Source organism: Arachis hypogaea, chromosome 5 (assembly GCF_003086295.3).
Source record: "Arachis hypogaea cultivar Tifrunner chromosome 5, arahy.Tifrunner.gnm2.J5K5, whole genome shotgun sequence".
Lineage (NCBI taxonomy): Eukaryota > Viridiplantae > Streptophyta > Magnoliopsida > Fabales > Fabaceae > Arachis > Arachis hypogaea.
The window spans coordinates 38,799,600-38,824,619 of record NC_092040.1 but is presented as its reverse complement, the minus strand read 5'-3'; the positions used below and the strand labels follow the sequence as shown (position 1 = coordinate 38,824,619).

General features: G+C 34.8%; 2 protein-coding genes, 1 long non-coding RNA gene and 2 pseudogenes across 3 annotated transcripts; 1 reads left to right on the top strand and 4 right to left on the bottom strand.

The window, feature by feature from the left end:
* Positions 1-604: 604 nt before the first annotated feature.
* Positions 605-1,012, bottom strand: LOC112799670 (uncharacterized). The gene has a single exon (XM_025841731.3). It carries the CDS (start codon positions 959-961, stop codon positions 776-778), a length of 186 nt encoding a protein of 61 aa, XP_025697516.1. The 5' UTR covers positions 962-1,012; the 3' UTR covers positions 605-775.
* Positions 1,013-2,740: 1,728 nt separating this feature from the next.
* On the bottom strand, positions 2,741-7,003 carry LOC114927765 (probable fucosyltransferase 8; annotated as a pseudogene).
* A 4,409-nt stretch (positions 7,004-11,412) lies between these two features.
* LOC112801340 (uncharacterized) lies at positions 11,413-13,301 on the bottom strand. Its single transcript, XR_011881657.1, has 3 exons — positions 13,062-13,301; positions 11,839-12,464; positions 11,413-11,758 (listed from the first exon to the last, which is right to left on the bottom strand). It is a non-coding gene; the product is annotated as an uncharacterized lncRNA (long non-coding RNA).
* Positions 13,302-15,413: 2,112 nt separating this feature from the next.
* LOC112801337 (putative cyclic nucleotide-gated ion channel 7) lies at positions 15,414-20,259 on the top strand. The gene is made up of 7 exons (XM_025844007.3): positions 15,414-15,566; positions 16,014-16,593; positions 16,732-16,944; positions 17,366-17,667; positions 18,081-18,192; positions 18,920-19,156; positions 19,279-20,259. The coding sequence occupies exons 1-7, from the start codon at positions 15,508-15,510 to the stop codon at positions 19,993-19,995; spliced, it is 2,220 nt and encodes a 739-aa protein (XP_025699792.1). The 5' UTR covers positions 15,414-15,507; the 3' UTR covers positions 19,996-20,259.
* Positions 20,260-20,491: 232 nt separating this feature from the next.
* Positions 20,492-24,760, bottom strand: LOC112801338 (protein LPA3-like; annotated as a pseudogene).
* Between the last annotated feature and the right edge of the window lie 260 nt (positions 24,761-25,020).

The following is a 25,020-nucleotide window of genomic DNA, read 5'->3' as shown; positions in this document are numbered from 1 at the left end:
ATAACACTCTAAAGCTTAACTAAGAATGCACATCAATCAATGAACCGAGAGATGTTTGTAACTTAAATATTCAGCCACCATGTTTCCTTAATTCTTGCAGTCATGTAAGTTCATGGGGATGATTTCAGAGGAAATTCCAAGTTGCTTTAAAAAAGATATATATCTAAGCTCATTTGTTAGATGAAACAGGCAGACGACACATCTAATGAGAATGTTTATTAAACATTATATAGATAGACACACCATGAGATAATGTGAATTATTACAACTAAATATATAGTTAATATTATTCGCATAAGTGTTTTATCTTGGTGTCAAAATTGTGCATCAACAATGAAACTGTATAATTAACAAGCCACAATAAGATGATGACTATATCAAGAATAGGTAAAGTACCATTAAAATTTATAGGCATAAAACTCCAGGTATATTACGTAATTCTGATGAGCGTAAAAACAAATTTCTTGCCCAGTCCCAAAATCTATTCAAGATTATTGAATGAGTATATTATACATTTCTTTAATTTGTAATTTCAATGTAAGATTCCAAACATGGGAGACAAAGGAAATATAACATTTCCCATTAAAAAAAGTGAAAAAAGCTCTTATAAATGCTAAGAAATCTCCTCTAACACTCTTCCATTCATTTCGATATACCATAAACTTTTGTTAACAAATTTATTTGACCCTATATATCATTGAGGAAGACAAAACAAAGAAGAAATTACCATCACAGCAATATGAACCTGATTCTGAAGTAGCGCCATATAGGGGAACTAATCGTAGTTATCATCATCAGAATCCTTCTTCTTAGGCTTGCGATATGTTTCCTCAACTTGCTTTGCCTTGTGCAAGGTAGTGTCAATTAGCTTGGTAATGTTAGGAATTTGATAATTTTGAGCCACATAAATGCCATAGACTGTCCCTGCTATGAATGAGAAGCAACTCCTGATTATACCCATCAGTACCAGCTCGAGCGATTTTCTGCTGTTTAAATATCCAATATCTGCAAGAATCACTGCCAGACATCACCATATCAGATACAATGTCCAAAAAAGACTCATTTTTGTTTTTCCAAAGTACATTTACACTAATAAAGCATACAATTTAATTCAGAAAAGAATTCTAACATCTTTACAAAAAAGTAAAGCCGTTGATTGCAACTCATGACACCATATGAATTTTACCTACACGCTTCAATATTAGAAGTTCAAATCCTGAAGTTACTTTCTTAGATTTTCACCTTATAATCACCTATTACCCCAAAATTTGATGATCATCTTTTCAAACCAAGGTAATAATATTTATTTTTTTAAAAAATAAAGTGCATTTAGGCAATGTTTATATTATATACACCAAATCACAAATACAATGTCCAGAATCTTAGCCCTGTGTAAAACAGAATACAGAAGAGATGCTCTTTGAATCCCTATCTTCCCAAATAACGCTTCCATTTGCATAAATTGAAATGATTTATCAAGCATGAAAAGTATGAAATTCGACTATACCAGAACATCTTTTTCTTTTCAACTTTCACTCAAACCCAAAAATAAGAAAAATTATACTGTACAATGACCGAAAAAACAAAACAAGGAACAAAGAAAAAACCGTACCGTAACTGAGGATATTGAGTTGATTTTTAAAACTTGAGCAAAATTCTGAAACCCTAAACGCGATGAAGGGAAGAAAGATAGTAACGGAAAACTTATGCACCGCCATGTGAATCCCAGAGTGAAAACTCTGATAGTCTGATTTGATTTTCAACTTGTTTCGAAACGCACCATTTTAATCGTGTAACGGTCAAAGGTCAAAATTATTTTTGCTTACGGCCCACGTTACTACTATACACGTGGCCAAGTTTGGTTCATGGTGTGCCTAGGGCTGCACATGAATCGGATAATATTCGCATATCTGCGGTAATTATCCGCATCCGATCCGAATTTTGCAGATATTATCTGATCCGCACTATCGATTGCGGATATGGCAGTGATATCCACGGATCCGATTCGCAAATTCGCATATCTACATATTTCATATAAATAGCATAGTTTAAGAAAGTAAACCCTAATGTGATATGAATTTTAGTCTGTTATTTTATGAATTTTATGATATCTTATTTTTAATTTTTTATATTGTACTTCAATTTAGAATAATTAAACTTAAATCTTGTATTATTATTTTGTTTTTGTTATTAAAGAGAACTTTTATTGATATTATTTTAGAAGTAAATAGGTTTAAACAGGTGAAAAATGAATTTTCTGGATTTTTTTTGTAAAAACAGCCAAATAAAATTTTAAAATAATTTTGCCAAGTAAGCGATATTGCTGACATGGCATTAATAGAAAGAAAAAGATGTTTTAAAAATAATGTGGTAAACTTATGTATCTACTTTTATATACTAAGAATAGATGAATACTTGAGCTTTTAGAAAAATTCTAATTGTCAACCGATTAAATAATAATCACAAAATTAACTAGACATCATAGCTTAACTTTAACCTTAAGAGACATTATTGGTTTACAATTCTTAAACCAAACTCAAAAATTAAAATATAGTGCTTGTTTGGGCGTCATTATTTTGATAAAAAATAAAAAAAGATTTTTTTTATTTTTTAACGTGTTTGGCAAATTTCTAGTAGTAAAAGTAAAAGCACTAGAAAAATAAAAAAATCTTTTTTGAGAAGCTGTAATTTACATCTTTTTTTTCTTAAAAAAAATATTTTTCATGTAATAAATAAACAAAAAAGTACTTTTATATTGTTATACCCAAATGTAATTGATAAAAGATCTTTTTAAATGAGAAACCCAAACATAAAATTACTTTTACTTTTTTCCTAAGATCTTTTAAAAAAAGATAACTCAAAAAAAGATCTTTTCTTAAAAGCTCATCCAAACAAGATCAAAATGTACAATTCTCAATCGAAATACCAACAAAAGAAAAAAGGTAAACAAATATACACCTACAATATTACAAAAGAGAAAACAAAATGAAACTACAAGCTAGATAAGAAATTAAGAATTAATGAACTACACCATCACCCAGCTTCACTCCACGATAATAATCCTTGCATTCAAATATATGTGGGAAAGAAGTAGCAAAATGTTCTTTGGGATTCTCATTACACTGATACTGAGGTGGAAAATGGTAACAAGACTCAGGTGACAAGTCCCTAAGACAAGGTGGAAAATGTGTTTCATTACTTACCAGCCCAGAGTAACCAAGGCTTCAAACCCCCAAAACCTTGAGCCACATACCCAAAAGTAGACAATAAAGAAGTCACCAACACATCACATAAACTTAGTAGATACATATCCACCAATGCCTTTATGTTGTGCACATTATCATTAAACTTTTGCTTTTCTTCATGACTTGGTTGATAAACTCTTATTACTTCTCCGGTAATAGTTGGTCCTTTAAGGTACATACTTCTCAAATTTTCACCATACTCTGGATACAAAGATGCCACAACAACAGCCTTTAAAGTATGGTTGTTTCTCCCCACATTTGAAGCCGTCGTGCCGGCCGAATTTCGCGTATCGACCTCCGGAAGTATCTTGTTACTTGTAACACAGCTTAAAAGCAAGTCCATAACTGCTTGTTGAGGCGTGAAAGTGGGTCTAAACACTCTTATCTACAAATATTTTATGAGCAATATGTAAATATTTTTATAGTCTTAACTAATGTCGTATTTGTTACTATTATAAATAATTGTGGAAATTCAGGTGCAGTCGACTTCATGTGAAATTGATGACTGAGAACCGTTAGATGATTTTACTAATTTGACTAAATTTTTATCTAACACCTCTCAACTATCAATTTCACGTGAAATTGACTGCACCTGAGTTTTCACCATAAATAATACATTGAATAGTAAAAAAAAAATATTTTACTCTTTTTTTATGCTTTTAGTAACAAAATTTTTTGAATCCGTCGCTACTTACTTGTAGTCCAATCCTCTCTTCTGCTTTCGCCAAGTATGCATCATAGAATTTACTAATTTGTCCCCACGCCTCGTTCGAAGGGTGGAAAAGGTACCGGCCGACGTGGTGGAAAACAGCATCCTTTTTCGGGAACATCTTGTTCATATCATGACTAAAAGATGGAGTCATGAACAGAGAAGGCACAAAGTACTGATCTGATTGAACAATCAAGACAGTAACTTTCTTGAGAGCTTTTTGATTATGATCACAATGAAAAAAGATTTCAGGATCTTCTTTTGTATGTTGTAGATTAATAAACAGAACAGAAGGCAATAACAATTGATCCAATGTCAAGTTTCTAGCTTTGTCCACCTTAGCTAACACTACACTTTGATATGTCTCAATATTCTCATGGTTCCAAAAGGGTGAATTCATAGGCAAAATCCAAGTTGACCCATGAAATGATTCACAGAATAGGCCATTCATATCTGCTTCAAATCTTACCAACAGAACTCTGTCTGTGAGGACGGCGAAGAGGAAGGCGGCGGCGATGCTAATCATTCGATTTCCCAGTCCATTTGCAGGTGTCTATACAAGATATTTGCACTTTGCAGCATCAACATTATCATTGTGATGATGATGATGATGTGTTTTAGAACTTGGGGTTGTTATTTTTTGCATGGCTATTTTGTAAGCTCTAGAGTTTGGTCCACATCTTTTGTGAAATTCTTCATAGTTTCTGAGTTTAGATATCAAATATGGAGATGGCTTGTGATTAGAAGGTTTGCGGTATAAATGGGATTGATACCTGCTTAGGCATGTTGATTCATCAAATTCAGAAGCTAAAAGTCCATCAAGAAATTTGTCATGTGTGGTTGAATTTTTTGAATCATTTGTTGAAAGTTTTTGTGTATTATTTTTTGGCCCTGAAAAATTAGAGAACAATAATATCATCAATCCCGCTATCTCTACCAACTTCTGTCAACTCAATTCTTATTTATGATTGTGTTTAATGAAAGTGTCTAATAGAAATGTCTTTATAGATGTATTTTCTAGATGTGTCTCTTTATACATGTATTTAAAATATAATAATTAATTATTGTTGGTAATAAATTGGCAGATAGTATATTGGTTCCCTATACTTTTCCTAATACCATATATAAGTATAAGCAATATTTAGACATTATTTGTAACACTTCTTAAAAATGATTTATTATTAGAAGTAATAAATAAAATAATAAATTATGAGTTTTAATTTAAAATAAAGAATTAAAATTTGTTTAATTAATAACGAGTGTAATATTTTTTATTTAATAAAAAAAATTAAGAATGAGTCTTAATTTTTGAGATAAAAATATAAATATAGCAAAATAAAAATTATTTAATTGTAAAAATATAAATAGAGATAGAAAATTTTAATATTTTTGTCTTTTTCTTTATCTATTTGTTTTGTCTTGGAGATAAAATGCCATTACAACTCTATAAATTAGAGTTAAAAAAAAAAAGAAGAGTTTATTCTAAAATTTATGTACAACTTAGTTTGGTACTTTAATTTTTATAATTAAGTTACTACTATTCCATTTACTTACTGTGAATATCAAATAAGAGCACTTATTATAAATCTTAAATCATAAATTATTTCTCGATTTTTAAATTTGTGCCTTATCTAATCTGTACTATAGTTTTAACAAAATTTTATATACTTCATAATCATACCTCATAAGAACACAATATATAATAATGAACGAAAACTTAAGGTTAATAAAAACGAAAAAACTTAAGTTGAAAAAAATAGGGAAAAAAAAAAGAAGAAGCATATAACTAACCTCCACCTGTTACTGTTTCTTGTGAAGCAGTGCAATTATTCTGAACTTTCCCTTGAGATACCTTAATTTAGCCATTAATTAAGTTTAGATTAGACTTTAGAATGAATTACAAGTTAAAAATAAAAAAAATACCATCAAAATTCCTAATTAATAATTTTAGAGAGTTTGATTTTGATTCACACACAACTTATTCAACCAATTTCATTTTTTAGATGATTATTTTTGCCACAAGTAGTTGTTTTTCTTAGGCCAATCCTCCAATATCTAAAATTTTATCCAAAAAAAAAAATGATATCAGAAATATAGGTTGAAATTATTGGGTTAAAATTAAGTTTTTTTTTATTATCTAAAACTCATATTTTTTTGTTTAGTTATTGTCTAATTTATTTTAGACCTACTATTAACTTGCTCTGGTAAATATTAACCCATAAAACAAAATACATAAATATTTAGGAAATAATAGACACCAAAATAAAATATCCTAAATTTTAAAAGAATTTGACAAAAATTACAAAGAACTAATAAATAAATAAATAAATTTGCTAGAAATTTAAAACTTATTTAAACTAAAATCATATATAAAAAATAACAAGGACATTACAACTTTACAATGTTGCTTACCTCAAAAGTATTATTCTTTTCTTCTCCTCCTCCTCCTAAGTTCTCATGTGTCATATTTTGGACTATTCTTCTTTCTTCCAATTCCATGCTATTATTATTATTATTATTCTGATATTTTCCTCCTAATAATACCTTTTGAAACCCCTCAAAAGGAAGAAAATGAGTAAATTACCAATTATGCCCCCGAAATTGTAAAACGCTAACATTAATAACCCTAATATTTGTTAACGACAATTATACCCCTGAAAAGTCTAAAAACGCTACAAATATGCCCAACCGTGAAGTGAGGCCTTCTCCGTTAAACGGAACATAGTGATGTGGCAAACGGGAATCCAACGTGGCATTCTCATTAGGCCTTCCGTCCCGTTTCAGGTTTCCCCCTAATTCGTGAAACCCTAATTGTGCAATTCATAGTAAATGACCAGGCTAACCTTGAGTGAAACAATCCATTTAACTATGATCATTTTGGATGCGGGAAACTGAAGAGTTTCTTAGTGTTGGTCTATGTATCTCTTCGTCTCGTGTGTCTCTGCATTCGCGTGTCGAAGTTGTTAACATCACTTGCAATCTGACGTTTGGCATTGATACTAGGTGAAGAAATCTCCATTGAACAACGAAGGTTTCGGTAAGCATTCATTGTTTTCGTTCTTGTTATCAGTTCGTTGGGGTTTGCATGTTGTTGGTGATGAAGTGAAACTTTTTTCTGATGGTTGTCTTCATGTGTTGATTTATCTGATTGTTACTTCTTTGATGTTTTTTGTTAGATGGCAAGTCCTATCACGTTTGTATATCACCATCGGGGTTGGTTAGAGAAGGATGCTGATGGTGTGGTGAGGTATAACGAAGGTTTAGTGAGTGTCATCGACAGGGTGCATGTTGATACATGTAATTTGTTCCTTGTTGAGGGTTTGTTTCTGGATTTAGGGTATACTAGGTACAATGAAGTGTATTGGTTGGAGCCGGGGATGGATTTAGCTAATGGGCTACGAGTTCTGAGAAGGGATGACGATGTGGTTAAGTTGTGTGTTGCTGCACTGAAGAATAAAAACAGGGTCCACTTATATTTTGAGCATCCTGTTGACGCCGATCCAGAGTTAGTTGATGTAGTTGAGGGACCTCCTTCAAAAGACCAGCAAAATCATGACCAGGATCTCCCACAGAATGATGAACATGGAGGACCAGATGATATAGTAGTGGATGGAGCTATCTCAGAAATTCAGGCCACTCATCAAGATGATCCCACACAGTACGAGGAGCAACAGCAACAGGAGGGTGAATCAATGTTGAGTAATGGAGGGAATGATCAATCGGAGAAAGGTGACGTAGGTACTGATAACGTACCCATTGAAACTGAGGCTGCAACTGTTGAAAATGAGGCACCCAATTTAGGAAGTAACCATGAGACACAAGCTGAACCAGAAGAGGGACAATCTCAGCGTCAGGAAGCTGAAGGCCGGGGAAGAAAGCGCAGGAAGAAACATGGAAGGCCCCAACCGTCTGGTAGAGCGCAACCTGATGCACAGGACAATGGTGACGAACTGCCAGGTTAGAAAATGTGTTGTATATGTTTGTAGCTTAAAACATGCAAATATTCATAATTGTATTGTTAATTAATTGTATAGCATAGGGTGAAAATTGCTTACTGCTGAAATTCTAATTTGATTGCCAAAAGTTGTTTGTTAGATACTTACCTAATCATATGAATGCATCACAAGGTCGTAGGCATCATCCAAGACCTCCTCCATCAGGTCAGAAGATCCTACCACCCAGGGAGGAGAATCAGGCTCCAAGGGTGGTTGTTCCTAACCAAAATGACCCTGATGGTGGGCCAACTGAATATCAGTACCAGTCTGAGGAGTTGCAGACCCCGCCTGGTTCTGATTCTGAGGATGAAAATCCAGTATTCCCGCAGTACAATCCTGATACAAAGTTTGGCAAAATTAGACTGGAGTTAGGTATGGAATTTGGGACGATGCAGCAGTTTAAGGATGCAGTCCGGAAATATAGTATTCAAATGGGAAGAGAGGCATTTTTTCTGAAGGTTGAACCACACAGGTGCAGGGTCATCTGTTACAATGAAACGTGTCCATGGGAGGTTTACTGTGCAAGGAGAAACCAGCCACCTAGTTACCAAATAAAAACACTTGTTGATGAGCATACATGCCCTAGGAGTAATAGAAGTAGGTCAGTCACTTGTAAATGGGTTTCGGAAGAGTTGATAGGTAAGATTAGGATCTGTCCCAATTTGTCCCAGAAAGAGGCTAGAGATATGTTCAAGGTGGAGTTCGATATATGTGTTGGAGAGAGGATGATGTTTAGGGCAATGGAAAAGGCTAAGGATGTCATTGAGGGCACAGAGAGGGAACAGTATCTGAAGTTGAGGACTTATCTGAATGAGCTCCGTAAGGCCAACCCAGGATCCAGTTGCCATATGGGTACAACTCCACAACCGGAAGGTTTGCCTAAGTTTAGAAGTCTTTACATCTGTCTCGATGCCTGCAAAAGGGGATTCAAGCAAGGTTGTAGGCCTTTCATATGTCTTGATGGAGCATTTTTGAAGGGTTACTTTGGAGGACAGCTGCTGACTGCCGTTACTCAAGATGCCAACAATCATCTATTCCCAGTTGCATATGGAGTAGTTGATGCAGAGACAAAAAAAATTGGAAAGAATTCCTTGAATATTTGTTGGCAGATATAGGGGACCATCAGCAATTTGGTTGGCACTTCATGTCAGATAAGCAGAAGGTTAGTTTTCAATCTGTGTATTCAATTACTTTATTCAACTAATTACTCAAGCTATTGTATATAGTGTCTAACTTACTTAATGACAGGGCCTAATTCCTGCTCTGCAAGAAGTTATGCCAGGGGTTAATCACAGGTTTTGTACTATGCATATGTGGAGGAATTTCCAGAAGCGTTGGAAAGATCTGGAACTTAAACAATTGTTGTTTCAATGTGCAAGGGCGTTGACTGATCAGGAATTTGCTGAAGGTATGGCTGCAATCAAAAGGATTAATACAGCAGCCTGGGAATACTTGTCTGCATATGAGCAAGGAACATGGTCAAGGTCAAGATTCTCTACCTGGGCAAAGGTAGATAACATAACAAATAATAATGCAGAATCACTTAATGCAACAATGGTGGGTTTAAGAGGCAAGAGCATAATTACCATGCTGGAGGATATCAGATATTACCTGATGAAAACTATGGCATTCCACAAAGATGCATTGATGGCTTACACGGGCAAGCTGGCTCCTATCCAGACGAGCAGGTTGGAGAAAGAAAAGAAGGAAGGAAATTACTGGGAAGCTCAGTGGGTGGGAGATGATGATCACAATGTGTTTGAGGTAAGAAGGCATGGTCGCACACTTCGGGTCAACACTCAAGAGAGGACTTGCACCTGTAGAAAGTGGCAACTGACAGGCCTGCCGTGCTGTCATGGAGTTGCTGCAATTCAAAGAAAAAATCAAAGGCCAGAAGATTATGCCCACCATTGGCTGACTATGGAGGCATATAACAGAACTTACCAATTTCATATCAACACAGTCCCTAGTCAAGAGTATTGGGCTGATACAGAGGGACTGCCATGTCTCCCTCCACCTTATAAGAGGCCAATAGGAAGACCTACAAAAAAAAGAGCTCGACATGAATCAGAGAGGCAGAGTGGTAGCCAGTACAAACTTAAGAGGAGTTATGGCAAAACAAGTTGTAAACTTTGCAAAAAGGTAAAAAATAATCTAACTTGCTGTTGAGTATTGTCATATATTGATTGTTGGAATGATGTTGTATTTGTAGGTTGGGCACAACTCAAGAACCTGTCCTGATAAGAAGTCGCATGTGGCATCTGAGGAAGATGCAAACGCACAGCAAGCACCTCAAGATGGTCAGGCAGATGGAGGACATGTTCAGCCACCAACTCAACAAAATTTGCCACATATGGATTTAGAGGACATGTCTGACTCCGAGCAAGAGAGGTTTTGGGAGGAGACCATGGATGCAGTTGAACAAGAGCTCACACAAGGCCATCCACATTCTGAAGCTGATGAAGAGGTATTACATGTATGAATCAATATTGAGGTAGTAACTTGAGAAGTTATACTTAGAGTTATTTTTTTTGTAGGTCAATATCAACCTATTTGGTTCAACAAGTCAGTCTGCTGGAAGGAGAGCTCCTAGGACCAACCCTGGGAGGAGAGCAACCAGATCTAGCAAAGGTCCTGCATCAACTCCTAAAACTCCCTCCAATACTGCTGCTGTCGCTGCTGCTTCTTCTAGCAGGGAAGGAATCAGGGTAAAGATGCCTATTATGAGGCCCCCATCAGCTCCATGTCCAGCAGCCACTCCAAGGCCCACAGCTCCAAGTCCAGCATCCACAACAAGGCCCACAGCTCCAAGTCCAACAGCCACTCCAAGGCCCAACCCACCATTTAGGCCCCCACAAATACGGCCCGTTGGACCTACTTCAACTGCTGTCCCTGGTTTAGGAGTTGCAGAAACCACAAGGACTCCTGTGGTGTCAAATGAAACCATGAATGGAGCTAGTAAAGCAACAACTTCTAGGTTCTCTAAGTTCATGCCAAATCAGTCTGGTTGAAAGGGACTTGGATCTGTGATTAGTTCTTCTTTTGAGTTATAAGTTAAAGATTAGTTGTTACACTGTTTCTACTTTTTGAGTTATATGTTGATCTTAGCATTCATGGCAATTGGCCTTTGCTGCACAATTTAAGTCTTTTGGTGTCTGAAATTAAGACTAATTACCGAGTATTCAGTATTTTGGTTGGAACAATATGTTTCAAGGCTAAATGTTATCCAGATCAAACTTTTTGGTTGGAACAATGTGTTAATGCTAAATGTTATGCAGATGAAATATTTTGGTACTATTCGTGTTCCTTTGGCAGTGTTTCATTTCTTAAACCCATCTCAAATTAGTTAGGGTATCTGAGTTGCCCTTTTTTACTTATTTGTATTCACTCCATTCATGTTATTGTCAGTATTCAACTGAGTGTAACACACAGCTCTAATTCATTAACAAGCAACAACAATAGCTACAACAATGTCAACATAAATTCCACAAAACAGTAACACATAACATCCATTGTTTGTCCTGCATGCATCCCTTCTCCTACCTAACCAAACAAATCACACTCAAAATCAAACTCAGAACAACTCCACACAGAATGATGCATAAAAACAATTCAACTCTCTTCATGTGTGCCCTCATCATCTTCCCATCTCTGTGTATGGTCTCTGTCTCAAGACTGGTAAATCTCCCTTTCAAGACTCCACATTCATTGCATACTTGTGTTCCATTCTTCGAGATTTCCTCCAGCCCCACTGATTCCTCGTTGGTTTCGTCCATCCACTGAAAATAACGACACCCAGTGTTCTTCGTCTGCCCAGCACAGAAGCCATTCATCAAACTCAACTCTCAATAGGGAATGGGGACAGATTCAGCCGAAAATTCATACATACCTTCCACAGAGGACATCTGAAGAACCATCTCCCTGGATTTCTCCTCGTCTTCGACTTCAACGCCACCACTTGAAGACGGCAGAAGCATGTCCCGTCATATGGCTTGCTCCCCTGTTCGTCGAGCCCTTCAGAGTTACTATTTTCCACTGACTGTGTCCTTCGATTGTTATGGGACATGCCTCTGCTTCCACCATGCATGATAGTAATTAGGGTTTATGTTTGTAATGAATTGGGGAAAACATTCTCTCAGATTCCGTATAAAGGAGGAACGACACACAACGCCATATGAGAATGCCACGTTGGATTCCCGTTTGCCACATCACCATGTTCCGTTTAACGGAGAAGGCCTCACTTCACAGTTGGGCATATTTGTAGCGTTTTTAGACTTTTCAGGGATATAATTGTCGTTAACAAATATTAGGATTATTAATGTCAGCGTTTTACAATTTCGGGGGCATAATTGGTAATTTACTATTTGAGATTTTGCACATTGAGGTAATTGTGATGAAAACCAAAGGAATAGCTATGAAAAGCACAAGTAGAAGCTTTGAAACTTTTTTGTTACTCAACCCCATGTTGTCAACTGCATCATCAAGTATTTCCATGGCCCTTAAATTAGATATTTACTGCCAAAAATAATAATCAATCAAAATATGAGAACAATAAGAATATATATTTTATTTAGTATTATTATTCTATTTGTAATTAAAAAAATCATATAAAATCATTACATTTAGCATGGTTTATTTGTTAGATATATGATCATGATTATGTCATTATTCAATAATAAATTAAATAATCTTACCATTTTTATTTTTATTATTATTATTATTATCATCATCATCATCCAATAAACAGAACATCATAGAATTAATCTAGACTCTTGAAGCTTTAATCTGAGTATATCATTTCAATTCTGAATTATGTAAGGAATTTATTCAAAAAATAAACAAAGGGTATATAACTATATATCATGAATTATGCTATATCAACATGATTATGATTATTCAAAACTTAGGAATTTATCTACAGGATATTTATAAAGCTAAGTGAAACACATATGTTATATGATTCTAACTCATAAGTGTGCTTCTCAATAAGAGGATCCATCAAAAAAACATTTACAGAACAGAAGAATAAACAATAAAGAGATGGGAAAAAAGTCAACTCCTCAAACCAGATTAGTCCTAGTGATCGTAATTAAAAAAAAAAAAGAAAAATACCTTGTGGGAGAAAATATTCAGGGGTTCTGTATAGAGGCACCACAAAGACAGTATTTTTTTGGGGGTATAATCAGAGACAACCTTGTTAAAATACATAAGTTTCTAGATTCAACTTTTTCTCTTTGTTTTTTCCCCTTTGAATAGGCTTAGCATAATTTGAGGCTAAGCAATTCAAATTGTGTGTTTTAAGAAGGTATCAATTACTTTCTTGAAATGTTCATTGAGAATCATATCCTCACTAAAAAAGCCAAGGCTATTAAGTATATCATATTATCAATACATTTAATCTAATTGATATCTATAGTGTGAAAGGAGTACAAATATATTGATATTTATTTTATAATAAACAGAGGACTAATAATGTCTTAAAAAAAAAGAAAGTCACATATTTATTTATGAAAGATCGTCACAAAGATAATCAACCATTTTGGAGTGAAACTCTACCTGTTTTGGTAGGATTTATGATAAATAAAAAATCGCTAATAAAAGTTATATGAAAACTCAAAAAATAACGAAGATTTCGTTAATAAGGAAATACACACCATTGTAAATAACGAAATGCATGCACAACCCTATTTCGTTTCGCATCATCTATTGACAAAAAGACATACATGTCTATCATTTATTATCGCGGAGGACTTAATTAATATTTAAAAAAAATTAATTAGTCCAAAGTTAAATTTTTTGAGAATATAATTGTTATTTTACTCCAAGAAAAATATAATAGGAATATAGGATTATGTGAGAATGAATACAAAAGATCCGACCATCAATCAACACAATAAAAAAAAGGAGATTTCCAATGATAAGAAAATAACAAAAATATTACATTCAGAAAAAGGATAAGGTTCTAGTGGCTATAAATTTTTCAACGTGTTTTTTGGCCTCATCGGAAATTTTTGGTGGTGATAGGATCTTTCCTAATTTGCGAGATCCTTGATAGTTATACATTCTTTTTAATTTCATAATATATTTTTAATTTCAACATGAATATATGTGATACATTGATAACAAACAAATAATAGTAACTGATTATGAAAAATATACCTTTTTTCATATAAAATTATGAGCAATATACTATACATTTTGAAGTCTCTACATCTAAGGAGATCTTTTCTACTAGTAAGTTATTATATAAAAGTCAGGATCGGATATGGTTTTAATTTCTGTAGGATTATATACATATTTTCTTTAAATAATAATATGTGTAGATTTTTATAATTCCGAATAAAGTTGTATGCAATTTAGTCCATCAACTTGTATGCAATCTTCAATTTAGTCTCTGAAGTTTCAATTACCTCTATTTAATCCTTAAACTTTGCGAATGTGACTCACATTAGTCTATAAGCTAATTTTCGACACAAAAACGTTAACAGAACACTGATGTGGATAGCCAAATATCACATTGATTCTGTAAAACGACGTCATTTTTGTTTTGACACCCCAATAGTCTAAAAAAAACATCGTAAGTAGTATTTATTGAAACTTTTTTTCTTAAAATAAGTGTTTCAACGCCGTTTTTGGACTATTTAAGTGCCAAAACCAAAACGATGCTGTTTTACAAGTTCAAGCATGACATTTGGTTGTCCATGTCAGAGTTTCATTAACGTTTTTGCCCCAGAAATTGTCCCGGGCTAACGTGAGTCACGTTTATAAAATTTAAGGACTAAAGAAAGACAATTGTGATATCATAAGTAAAATAGCAAGAAGACTTGAGTGATATCTGAAAAATAAATATAGTATAGCACGTGTGAAGGTTGTGATGGCATGCATGCATGGCGGGGACAATAACCTTAACTACCATAACGGTCTAAACTACCTAAATCTACTCCAAAAACCAAACCAAACCAAACCACCTTAATTCCAATTCCTTTATCATCACAAACAAAAACATTCTTTTCTTTATTCATCAATCTGCATCTTATGTCATTTTTCTCTTGATTCTTCAAATCAAAGCCTTAAAAATTCTCATCAGTAAGTCTTCCTCTATTTTTTTAACCTTCCTAATTTAATGTTGTTTCAATTGTGCATTTCAACATTGTATTTACATGATTATGTATACATCTCCTTTAATATGAACATGGAAATTAGGGATCTTTGAAGGGAAAAAATAAAATAAAATTAAACAAATCATTCTTAGAAATTAGCATTATGATTATCAAATCAATAAGAACACAACCCAATGAACATTAGATAGGTTTCTAGCCTTGGATGAATAAGCAATTACATTATTTCCTAAGGATCATTTGTCACCTTTTTTTTTCATAATTAGTTTTCTTTGAATTAAATAAAAAAAATTTCCAACATGTTTGGCTTCCTTTTTTTTTTTCTCTTTCTCTCTGCATTGCAGGAAATGGGATACTAAACTATCTGGTATAATAACAAGACAGTAAACTGCTAGGAAGATCACCAATTCCTGGCGAGGTATCTATGTAATTTCCTCAAAATGTTTGACACTGGTTACAAGTCACAGTATATTGGAGGCCAGAGGGAGAAGTTTGTAAGGTACACAAATTCTTATACACAATAAAGACACAATTGCTTCAAATGTTCACAAGTGTTACTTACATACATAAAAGTTTCATGATTATCATGGTTATGAAACAAGGTAAGTATTAAGAGTAGGCTACCATTTTGGTCCTAAAAAAAGTGATACAAAATAGTCTCTTAGATTGCGTTTGATTTTGAGTACAGGACATTAAGAACAAGACACAAAAATTAGTGTTCTTATATTTTGTTTGGTGATAAACTAGAATAAATTTATGAAAGTTTAATTTACTTTATTTTTTCCGTACAAAAAATTTTGGAAGAAAAATATAATTATCAAAATTTGATAGAAATAATGAAAGAAAAAATAAAAAATAAATTGTGTCTCTTGTTAGTATCTTTATGTCATTGTGACGAATTCACTCAAAGGCCAATAATGAAGCTAACATAGAGTGTATAATGCAGGTTGGATGATCTTGATTCTAACATGTCATTCTCAGGCAGACCGAGTTTGATGGATAGGCTAAGATCGATCTTCCATGTTGGCAGCCGCGCAAGGAAGAATCCTTCACAATCCTTTAGGCTAGGAGTGAAGAAAGGATCAGCAGGACTCAGAACATTTGGAAGGTCACTGAAAACTGGTGTAACTACTTGGGCAGTGTTCCCTGAAGATCTCAAAGTTTCAGAGAAGAAAGTGTTTGATCCTCAAGACAAGCACCTTCTCCATTGGAACAAGTTCTTTGAGATCCTCTGCATTTTTTCAGTAGCTGTTGACCCTTTCTTCTTCTATCTCCCTTACTTCAACGTCAAGTCATTCTGCCTTGCCATAGATAGCACACTGGCGAATTTTACAGCAGCACTGAGGACTGTATTGGATTTTATCTATCTCCTGCGCATAAGCTTTCAGTTCCGAACTGCTTATATCGCGCCTTCATCTCGTGTGTTTGGAAGAGGTGAACTTGTCATAGATCCTGCAAAGATTGCCAGTAGATATTTACAGCGATATTTCATTATCGACTTCATGTCTGTGTTTCCTATGCCACAGGTTTGAAAACCATGCCTTTTGAATTGTCAAGGGCTACTGAACAAAACTTCTAACTTCAATACAAGTTGATGATGATTTTAGTTATATTTGAAAATTGCTTTGTCAATATGGTTCATTTTCTACATGTTTCTAATGCAGATTATAGTGTGGAAATATCTATACAAAACAAGACATTCAGAGGTATTGAGTACAAAAACGGCACTGTTGAGAACTGTGATCCTGCAATATTTTCCAAGATTTCTAAGGTTTCTTCCATTAGCATCGGAAGTTAAAAAGACAGCTGGTGTTTTTGCAGAAAATGCACTGCTTGGAGCCATTTACTATTTGATTTGGTTTATGCTAGCTAGTCATGTAAGTGCATGTTGCATGATTGAACCTTCTTTCTTTAGGGTCCTCATTTGATCATCATATGTACTTTTAATTAATTAGAGATGTCTTGTTTATAGCAAGAATCACCAAAAGTATCACCACTAATCTCTACTAGCCTGCTAAATCAAGAATTTGTCACCATATAGAGGACAAAGTCGTCCACCAAGATTTGAAAATGATGAATTCATCTCTCACCATTCAAAAAATGGTGACGAATTAGTCCTTTCATACTAATTCCATCCATAAATCCAAGGATTCAACTCAAAAGTGCAACATTTCAACTGTTTATGAGAAAAAAAAGGTTTAGGATTTTATAAACTAAGAACATAGGCATAATGATTGATACATCGTAGACTGACAGTGTAAAAAGTTTTACTAAGAACATTCTTCTACTTTGTTCCAGATAACTGGCTCCGTTTGGTACTTACTTGCCATAGAACGCAATGACACATGTTGGAACAATGTTTGTCTTGAAGATAATAGATGTAACAGTCATTTCTTGTACTGTGGAAGTACCAATAAGCACATCCCAGGGTTTGATGCTTGGAAAAATGTCAGTGAGGATGTTCTTGTAAAGAAGTGCTTTGTTGATGGTGAGTTCAATTATGGAATCTTTGCTCAAGCAATCAAGAGTGGTATTGTTGCTTCTGTTGAAGTCTTTCCTAAGTTCTGTTACTGTTTATGGTGGGGCCTTCAAAATCTGAGGTAAATTGTTGCACTGCCTACACTATATAACTAGCAAAAGCAGTAGGCAATGACGAATTCAGAAAATTTAGATAGTATATATATGCGCCATCTTGGCACAAATTGTCCTGCATTAGTGGCTAACTCCGTGGTTTGAACCTATGATCTTGTTATCTTAGTGTAAGGTCAAATGTAATAAATAATGGTGGATAAATATGCACTTACAATTGTATTATCTTAAAGATTTTCCAAATCTCAGTAGGGACTCCCCTGTAAAGTTAAAATAAGTAACCTAAGGGATATCCATATAGGCATACAAATCAAGGGAATGTCATATGTAATATAATTTAACATTGGAGAAAACCATTGCAATTTAAATATGCATTGGCAAATTTTTAACAAGCTTGAGCTTCCTTCTGTTTTGAGTTTGACAGTACAATTGGCCAAGGGCTTTCAACCAGCACCTACAGTAAAGAGGTGTGGTTTTCCATAGCAATAGCTGTTATGGGGCTCATCCTTTTCGCACTTCTGATTGGAAACATGCAGGTGAACAACACAGCAAGCACTATTGATATTCAATTTATTAAGGATGCTTATTGCTATGCAAATTTGTGAGACATAAAACTAGTTTTCCTTGGAAAAGATACATGGCTTAAGTTTGATCTACTCCTTTGTTTGACTTGATAAGTCAAGACATTTGTATTACGTCATGAAAATTCGACAAAGTTTTATGTTAGTTGTCAAAGGCCTAGCACAACCCTCCTCTTTTATCCGAGCTTGGGATTGGGACCGGCTATGTAACATAGGCAGAGTTGGGTTTAGTAACTGTTACATGGTCTCTACAAACTTCGGTATTAGTTTCAAGTTTTTTATATGATTTAAGATTCTATGTATATTTGGTATCCAATTCAAAATTGGAGGAATTTCAATTCCATGCACTTTTTTTGTTCCCTAGAAAATAGTTCACTACAGTTTTCATCATAACCACCCTTGGACTCAGGTACTTCATCTGTGTGCATTCATATCATTCACAATTACCACAAACCTCATTCTATGTTTCTCTTCCATGTGAAATGACCGGAGCTGCAGTTTGTGTTTATTTGCTCAACTTAAACTGTCAGCAGATGATCTTTTGAAATGTTCAATAGATGAATCAAAACATCTTTATGCTTTAGGACACTAAAACATTTCATGTTCATGTCATAAAATCAAACGTACTTCAAAAAATTTACATGGCAAGTTCTAATCTTTGTGTCATTGTGGAAATGAACAGACATACCTTGACTCAATGTCGGTTCATCTTGACGAAATGAGGATCCAAAGACGTGATTCTGAGCTATGGATGCATCATCGCTCGCTTCCTCCAGAACTAAGGGAAAGAGTCAGACGCTATGATCAATACAAGTGGCTGAATACCCGAGGCGTGGATGAAGAGAGCTTGATGAAGAGCCTTCCAAAAGATTTAAGGAGAGATATCAAACGGCATCTTTGTTTGAATCTGGTTAAAAGGGTGAGTCTTAAGAATACTAACTTCTGCTTTCTGAGATATGTTATGTTATAAATAATTCAGAATCTAAGAATTTATCTTCATTTTCTCATTGGTCTTCCTGTGCATGGGATATGTATACTCAGGTTCCTCTCTTTGCTAACATGGAGGAACGCCTGCTCGATGCTATATGCGAGCGACTGAAACCTACTCTGTACACAGAGGGCACTGACATAGTTAGGGAAGGAGACCCTGTCAACGAGATGCTCTTCATCATCCGTGGACGCCTAGAGAGTGTCACCACAGATGGTGGAAGGAGTGGATTCTTTAACAGAGGGCTTCTCAAAGAAGGAGACTTCTGTGGTGAGGAGCTACTAACATGGGCACTAGATCCAAAAGCTGCAGCAAACTTGCCATCATCTACTAGGACAGTGAAGGCCATAAATGAGGTCGAGGCATTCGCATTGGAAGCTGAGGAGCTTAAGTTTGTCGCTTCGCAGTTTAGATACATTCATAGTAGGCAGGTTCAGCATACCTTCAGGTTCTACTCACAGCAATGGAGGACATGGGCCGCTATCTACATTCAAGCCGCGTGGAGGAGGTATATGAGGAGGAAACACACCATGCAAAGAAGGCAGGAGGAAGAGTATTATTATGATTCTGATGACAGTGGTGGTGATTCTGCAAAGGCCTTGGTTAAACGTTCCTCAAGTTCATCTAGCTTTGCCACAACCATGTATGCTTCACGCTTTGCCGCGAATGTACTTCACGGTCATAGGCTTCGTGAAGCAGGTAGTTCCACTAGTCTAGGAAGAATTCAAAAACCATCTGAACCTGACTTCAGTCATTATGGTCCAAAGTGACCTCTATCTTTTTCTTTTCTGTTTGTAGAAACGAGGACCAATTGCAGTCTCTCAGTGTAAGACTTCTTGCATTTGTAAAGTGCTGTAAACATGTTAGCTAACAAAGTCTGGCATGTAAAATTTTGGCAAAAAATCTGCACCAATATAAGCTTAGGCTTCCTAGTATATCAGAGGAGAAACGTTACAACTAATATGGCAATATCAAGTTCTTGTCATAATTATAAACAAAAGATAAAAAGTTTAAATGGTGATAGTCACAAGAAATGAAGACTATAGTATTGCTTGTGCAGATTGCATAAATACAATTACATTTCAAATCATCATCTATTTATTATGCATGTTAGCAAATCAAACTATGGGATTACATAGTTAAATCCTCTCATGTTTGAAGCAAACATGATCTGGTTAGAGCAAGCTATTTTATTCTAAGTATGAGAGGATCCAAATCAATTCCGCAAGATAGAGAGATTAATGGTCTTTTCAGGGATATGATGGGTTTCTTTAATCTTTTATCAAACTAATTGCTGATATACCTTAGTGGATTCCCACAATTTGATTTGATACAATTGGGTTTGGAAATTCCATCTGATATTTGTTTGCAACAATTCAACTATAAATGCCACAAATGGGTCACATTGGTTTCAAACTGAACAGAAAATTGGGAATATTACATAAAACTTACATTTAAATTTAAAAAAAAAAAACAGAGAGAATCTCTTATAGTAGTTTTACAGTGTAGTGATCAGCTCCTCCATGCAGAAGATGCTTCCAAATCAAAATCTTCCAACCATGTGCTTGCCTGCAATATCAAATGAGGCAGGTAAAAGATTTCAGGCATGTTTGACAGAAGTTTCTTTATAATTGAAAAAACTAAAATTTGATTTTCTTATAAGCTACTATCTTCAGCTCCAACAAAATAAAAAAGCTTAAAACTGGCAAAATCCTGATTATTTCTAAATTTTATCCAAATATGTGAAACCTGGCTTTCTTATACAGTATTTTGGCAAAATAAGCTGAAGAAAAGCACCCTTATGGCCTTATCTGTGAATAAGAGACACGCCAACAAACAAGCAACAAGCATAAACAAAAACATAGACTGATAAACTAACAAAATAGAACACCTTGTAGCCTCTTCGAAGAAATTCTAGAGAGCTTCCCTCCTCTTCTTGAAGTCCCAAGACTCTCAACAACTCTTCTTTGGCCTACATCAGTTTAAAAGTTAATAACAAAGTGTTTACAGTTTAAAAAGTGAATAGAGTTGAAGATCATGTATTTACTTCACCAAGGGTGAAGCGGGTTGTGCTTTCCGCTATGCAAGTGTAAGAACCATCTGCTTGCTTAAGCATCACCTGCCAAGGACCTGAACCACAAACCATGAAGTAACAATTTTGTGCACCAGTTATATACTAAGATCAAAATACCATATAGCCATACCTGGATACTGGCGGAACACTGCTCCACTGTAATTGACAATATAAGGTGCTATTGCAACTGTCTTAAAAACATAAAAAGAAAACAATCAATACCAATTATTTGAGAAAATGATCAGGTAAAAACAATTCAATAAAGAAGAGGCACCTTTGAATACTCTTTGATTCTAATGTAGAATAATGGAGTAAATTGTGAAAGGAAGCGGTAATGCAAATCTTTGGGAGGGAAGCCCAAAAGGCCTAAATCAGCACTGTAAATGCAATACTAACTTTCTGTCAAAAATAATTATATTAAAATTATGGATTTAGCACTGCAACATGTATCTACTAGAGATCAGAAATTGCTGAAGAAAGAACAAGATGTCTTTTGTTCTTTCCGGGCGATCGGAAAGTAAAGAAATTGTTATTATATTCAAGATAATTATGTATTTACAAAATACTGTCTCAATTCATCCTATTTCATCAGATCCGGGATGGGATATGGTTCCGAAGGATGAACTGGACAGTTCCAATAAGATTTCATTCTTGAACAAAAATCCGATAGACTTATTTGAGGGAGGGGGATATACCGTAGTGTGTCTAGTTCAAGATTAAATAGAAGTGTTAGTGTAGACACAGGCACACAGCAAATTTTTCCTGCAAAATTCAACGGGTAACAATATATAAAATACATTAAAGTAACTGCCACCTACATGAAACAAGTCAGAAATATAACCTGTTCAATAGCTAATAATTAAGAATCGCTTATACAGCCAACAAAGGCTAACAAAATCTAGAGTTGGAAGAAAATAGTATACAAAAAAGAGTGTTACATGCTGTCCCAAAATCAAATGAAAGGATTCAAGCTTTATATTCCATTGCATGTTATCACCAAAGAAAAAAACTAAACATTTTCTGAATGAATAAGCCAACAACAAGCCAATGCAAATAAGGAATAGCGAAATTTCATAAGCACATCAAATATTAAAAGTGAAAAGAGGTTCAAGAAACATTCAAAAGGCAGAGACACCATACCACATACTTCTCTATATTTGCAAGTTCACGCATACTGCAGTTAAGGAATATGTAGAGTGATGGAGGCTCATTAGACTTCCATCTATCTGCAGTTCAGGTATCAAGTCATCATGCATTATTATTAATTTTGAATTTTTGATACATTCTCTCATCCCTAAGTTTCGAAGATGATAATTTGGAAAAAAATTATTGACTTAGTACAATATCCTAATGCCATTTTCCCCAAAGAACAAACCTTCATTTTCATCTTCAAAATCAAAATCAAGGGTGTTCCTACCGGATCGGAAAAATGAAGTCATAGGTCCAGCAGGGACATCATCTAAGGAACCAATGGTAATGCCATCAATCTGAATGCACAACAAAAATGACACTTCAAAATAAGAAAGATGCAGGAAAATAAGATAAATCCATGAGAAAGATGGGAAAAAATCATAATAAGTGTATTTTCATTACCGAATCCAGAGCTGATTTGAACAACTCGGAGGCTCTGCGCATTTCTGGCTTATCAGGGAAGACCTACATCCGGGAACATATATCATAAGATCTTCTCCAGAAAAACAGAAGGTAAAAATTTATTCATGAAAATAAATATTTCTTCTAAGTAAGGATGGGACGAAAATAATGCGTCTTCTTACTAAGCAAGCTCGGGTCTCCTGTTTCTCCTGGAGCTTTTTCACAACAGCCAGTGCGAGTTGAATGTTGGCATCAATGAACTCATCTGAAGATCCCTTGAAATATTTAGGAATTTGAGACAATTATGTGCAATGCTTTGAGACGCATGCCTCATAAAGGTCAAGTAACCGTGAATTAGAACAATGCCACTTGAAGCATGAAATTGATGTTAGCCTAACATAAAGCATAGACATGAAAATCAACTAAACAGACTTATATGTCGACACACATGAACTGTGCTCACAATCAATAATAAGTAAAATGTCATTTTAGATCAGAATTCAAGTTAGCCGTGCGCCATATCTTAAAATGTTGTTATTGATTGTGACAATATCCACAAGTGCATCTAAGAATCTGAAGCTAAGTACTATGAAGACGAAGTAAAAGTTGACAAGTTAAGGCACTCTCAACTATCACTAATAGCACTACAATGGAAAAGTTGCAGCTACATATAATGAAGGACCAAAACTGACAAACATTAGTCACTTGATAACATTTGTTTCATGATAGCAAAGAATAGTACCTTATAAGAACTTATGTTGCTGGGCAAGGGCCTGCATACATAACCCAAGAGAACAAAGTCAGGAAGAGAATTACAGCAATAAAAGCCACACCTAAAAGCTCAATTGTTAATTGGAATCCTGAAGAGTTATAGGTTAACAAAATAGGAAAAGATAATAATAGTATCTAGTGTCCTAACAAGAAACTAAACCATTTCCAAAATTCTAACTCGCAAATGTTATAAGCATTTTTTCCCTGAACATATAACAGTAATCCTCTATTTTTTTTTTAACACAGCTTCAAAGGTTGTTATGCAGTGTCATAAACATATAAAAACGTCAAGAATCTACTCTACACACTAAGCTATTTGTTTTTGGTCAGACACATAACTATGCTAGACCACTGTTTTATTCTAATGGTAATAATGACTCTAGAGTTACCACATACAGGTGATTTTCTCTTAAACTATCCCAAACTTAGTAACTCACGTAAGTACTAACCTAACCGAGTTAAGGGAAACCAAGTGCACTCTAACCTAGCCATCATCACCATTGCTCTCGTCGTCAATGTCTTCTTCGCCATCATTATTATCCTCAGTCATTAATGCAACTGACTAATGTGATATTTGATGTGATAAAGAGCAAGATCTTATTAGATTATCTCTTTTTTGTTCTTTTATTATTTCTCAAACCTAGAACCTAAACACAAGCCTTAAGCAGTAACCTAATCCAAAACCAGAGTGCATATTCCATATATGAAAAAAAGAGAGTACCTTCACACGATATTCCTTCTCCATTAACTTTTAAACCATATCTGCTTTCATCTTCAGGTCTTTCATTTCCTGAAAATGTCAACAGAAAATTCAATATCAAACTTCTTTAATCCTTTTCAAGGCTCTGTACTTCCGGATATAACAAGAACACAGTCAGAATACAAAAAGCTTACACCCAATAATTGAAACCCACCGCCCCCCCCCCCCCCCCCAAAAAAAAAAAATGTATCCATCTAGATTATTTGCATGCCTTAAAGCCGATTGCAGCAAGCCTATAAATGGGAACATAGTCAAAATACATGTTTAACAGATTTGACCTACAGCAAATAATTTTGATTTGAAAGAAATAAGCTTGCTTAAATATGTAAAGGATAAATAAAAAATAAAAGGAAAGATGAAGTGGAGAAAAAAAAAGGAAATACACCCTCCTAAACGCACCGTTTTGTCACTTAAATTAAAAAAAAAAAAAAGGAAAAACACAAAACGGCAAAACTGAAGCAGTGAACCCTAAATCAAACGCAGCCCCCATTTGTTCTTCTTCTTCACAAAGCCACAAACGCATCTCCTCTCCTCTCTTCTCTGAGAACCATAGAAGCCACCGCAGCCCCCAATCGCGCAGCCACCGCATCCCGCCGC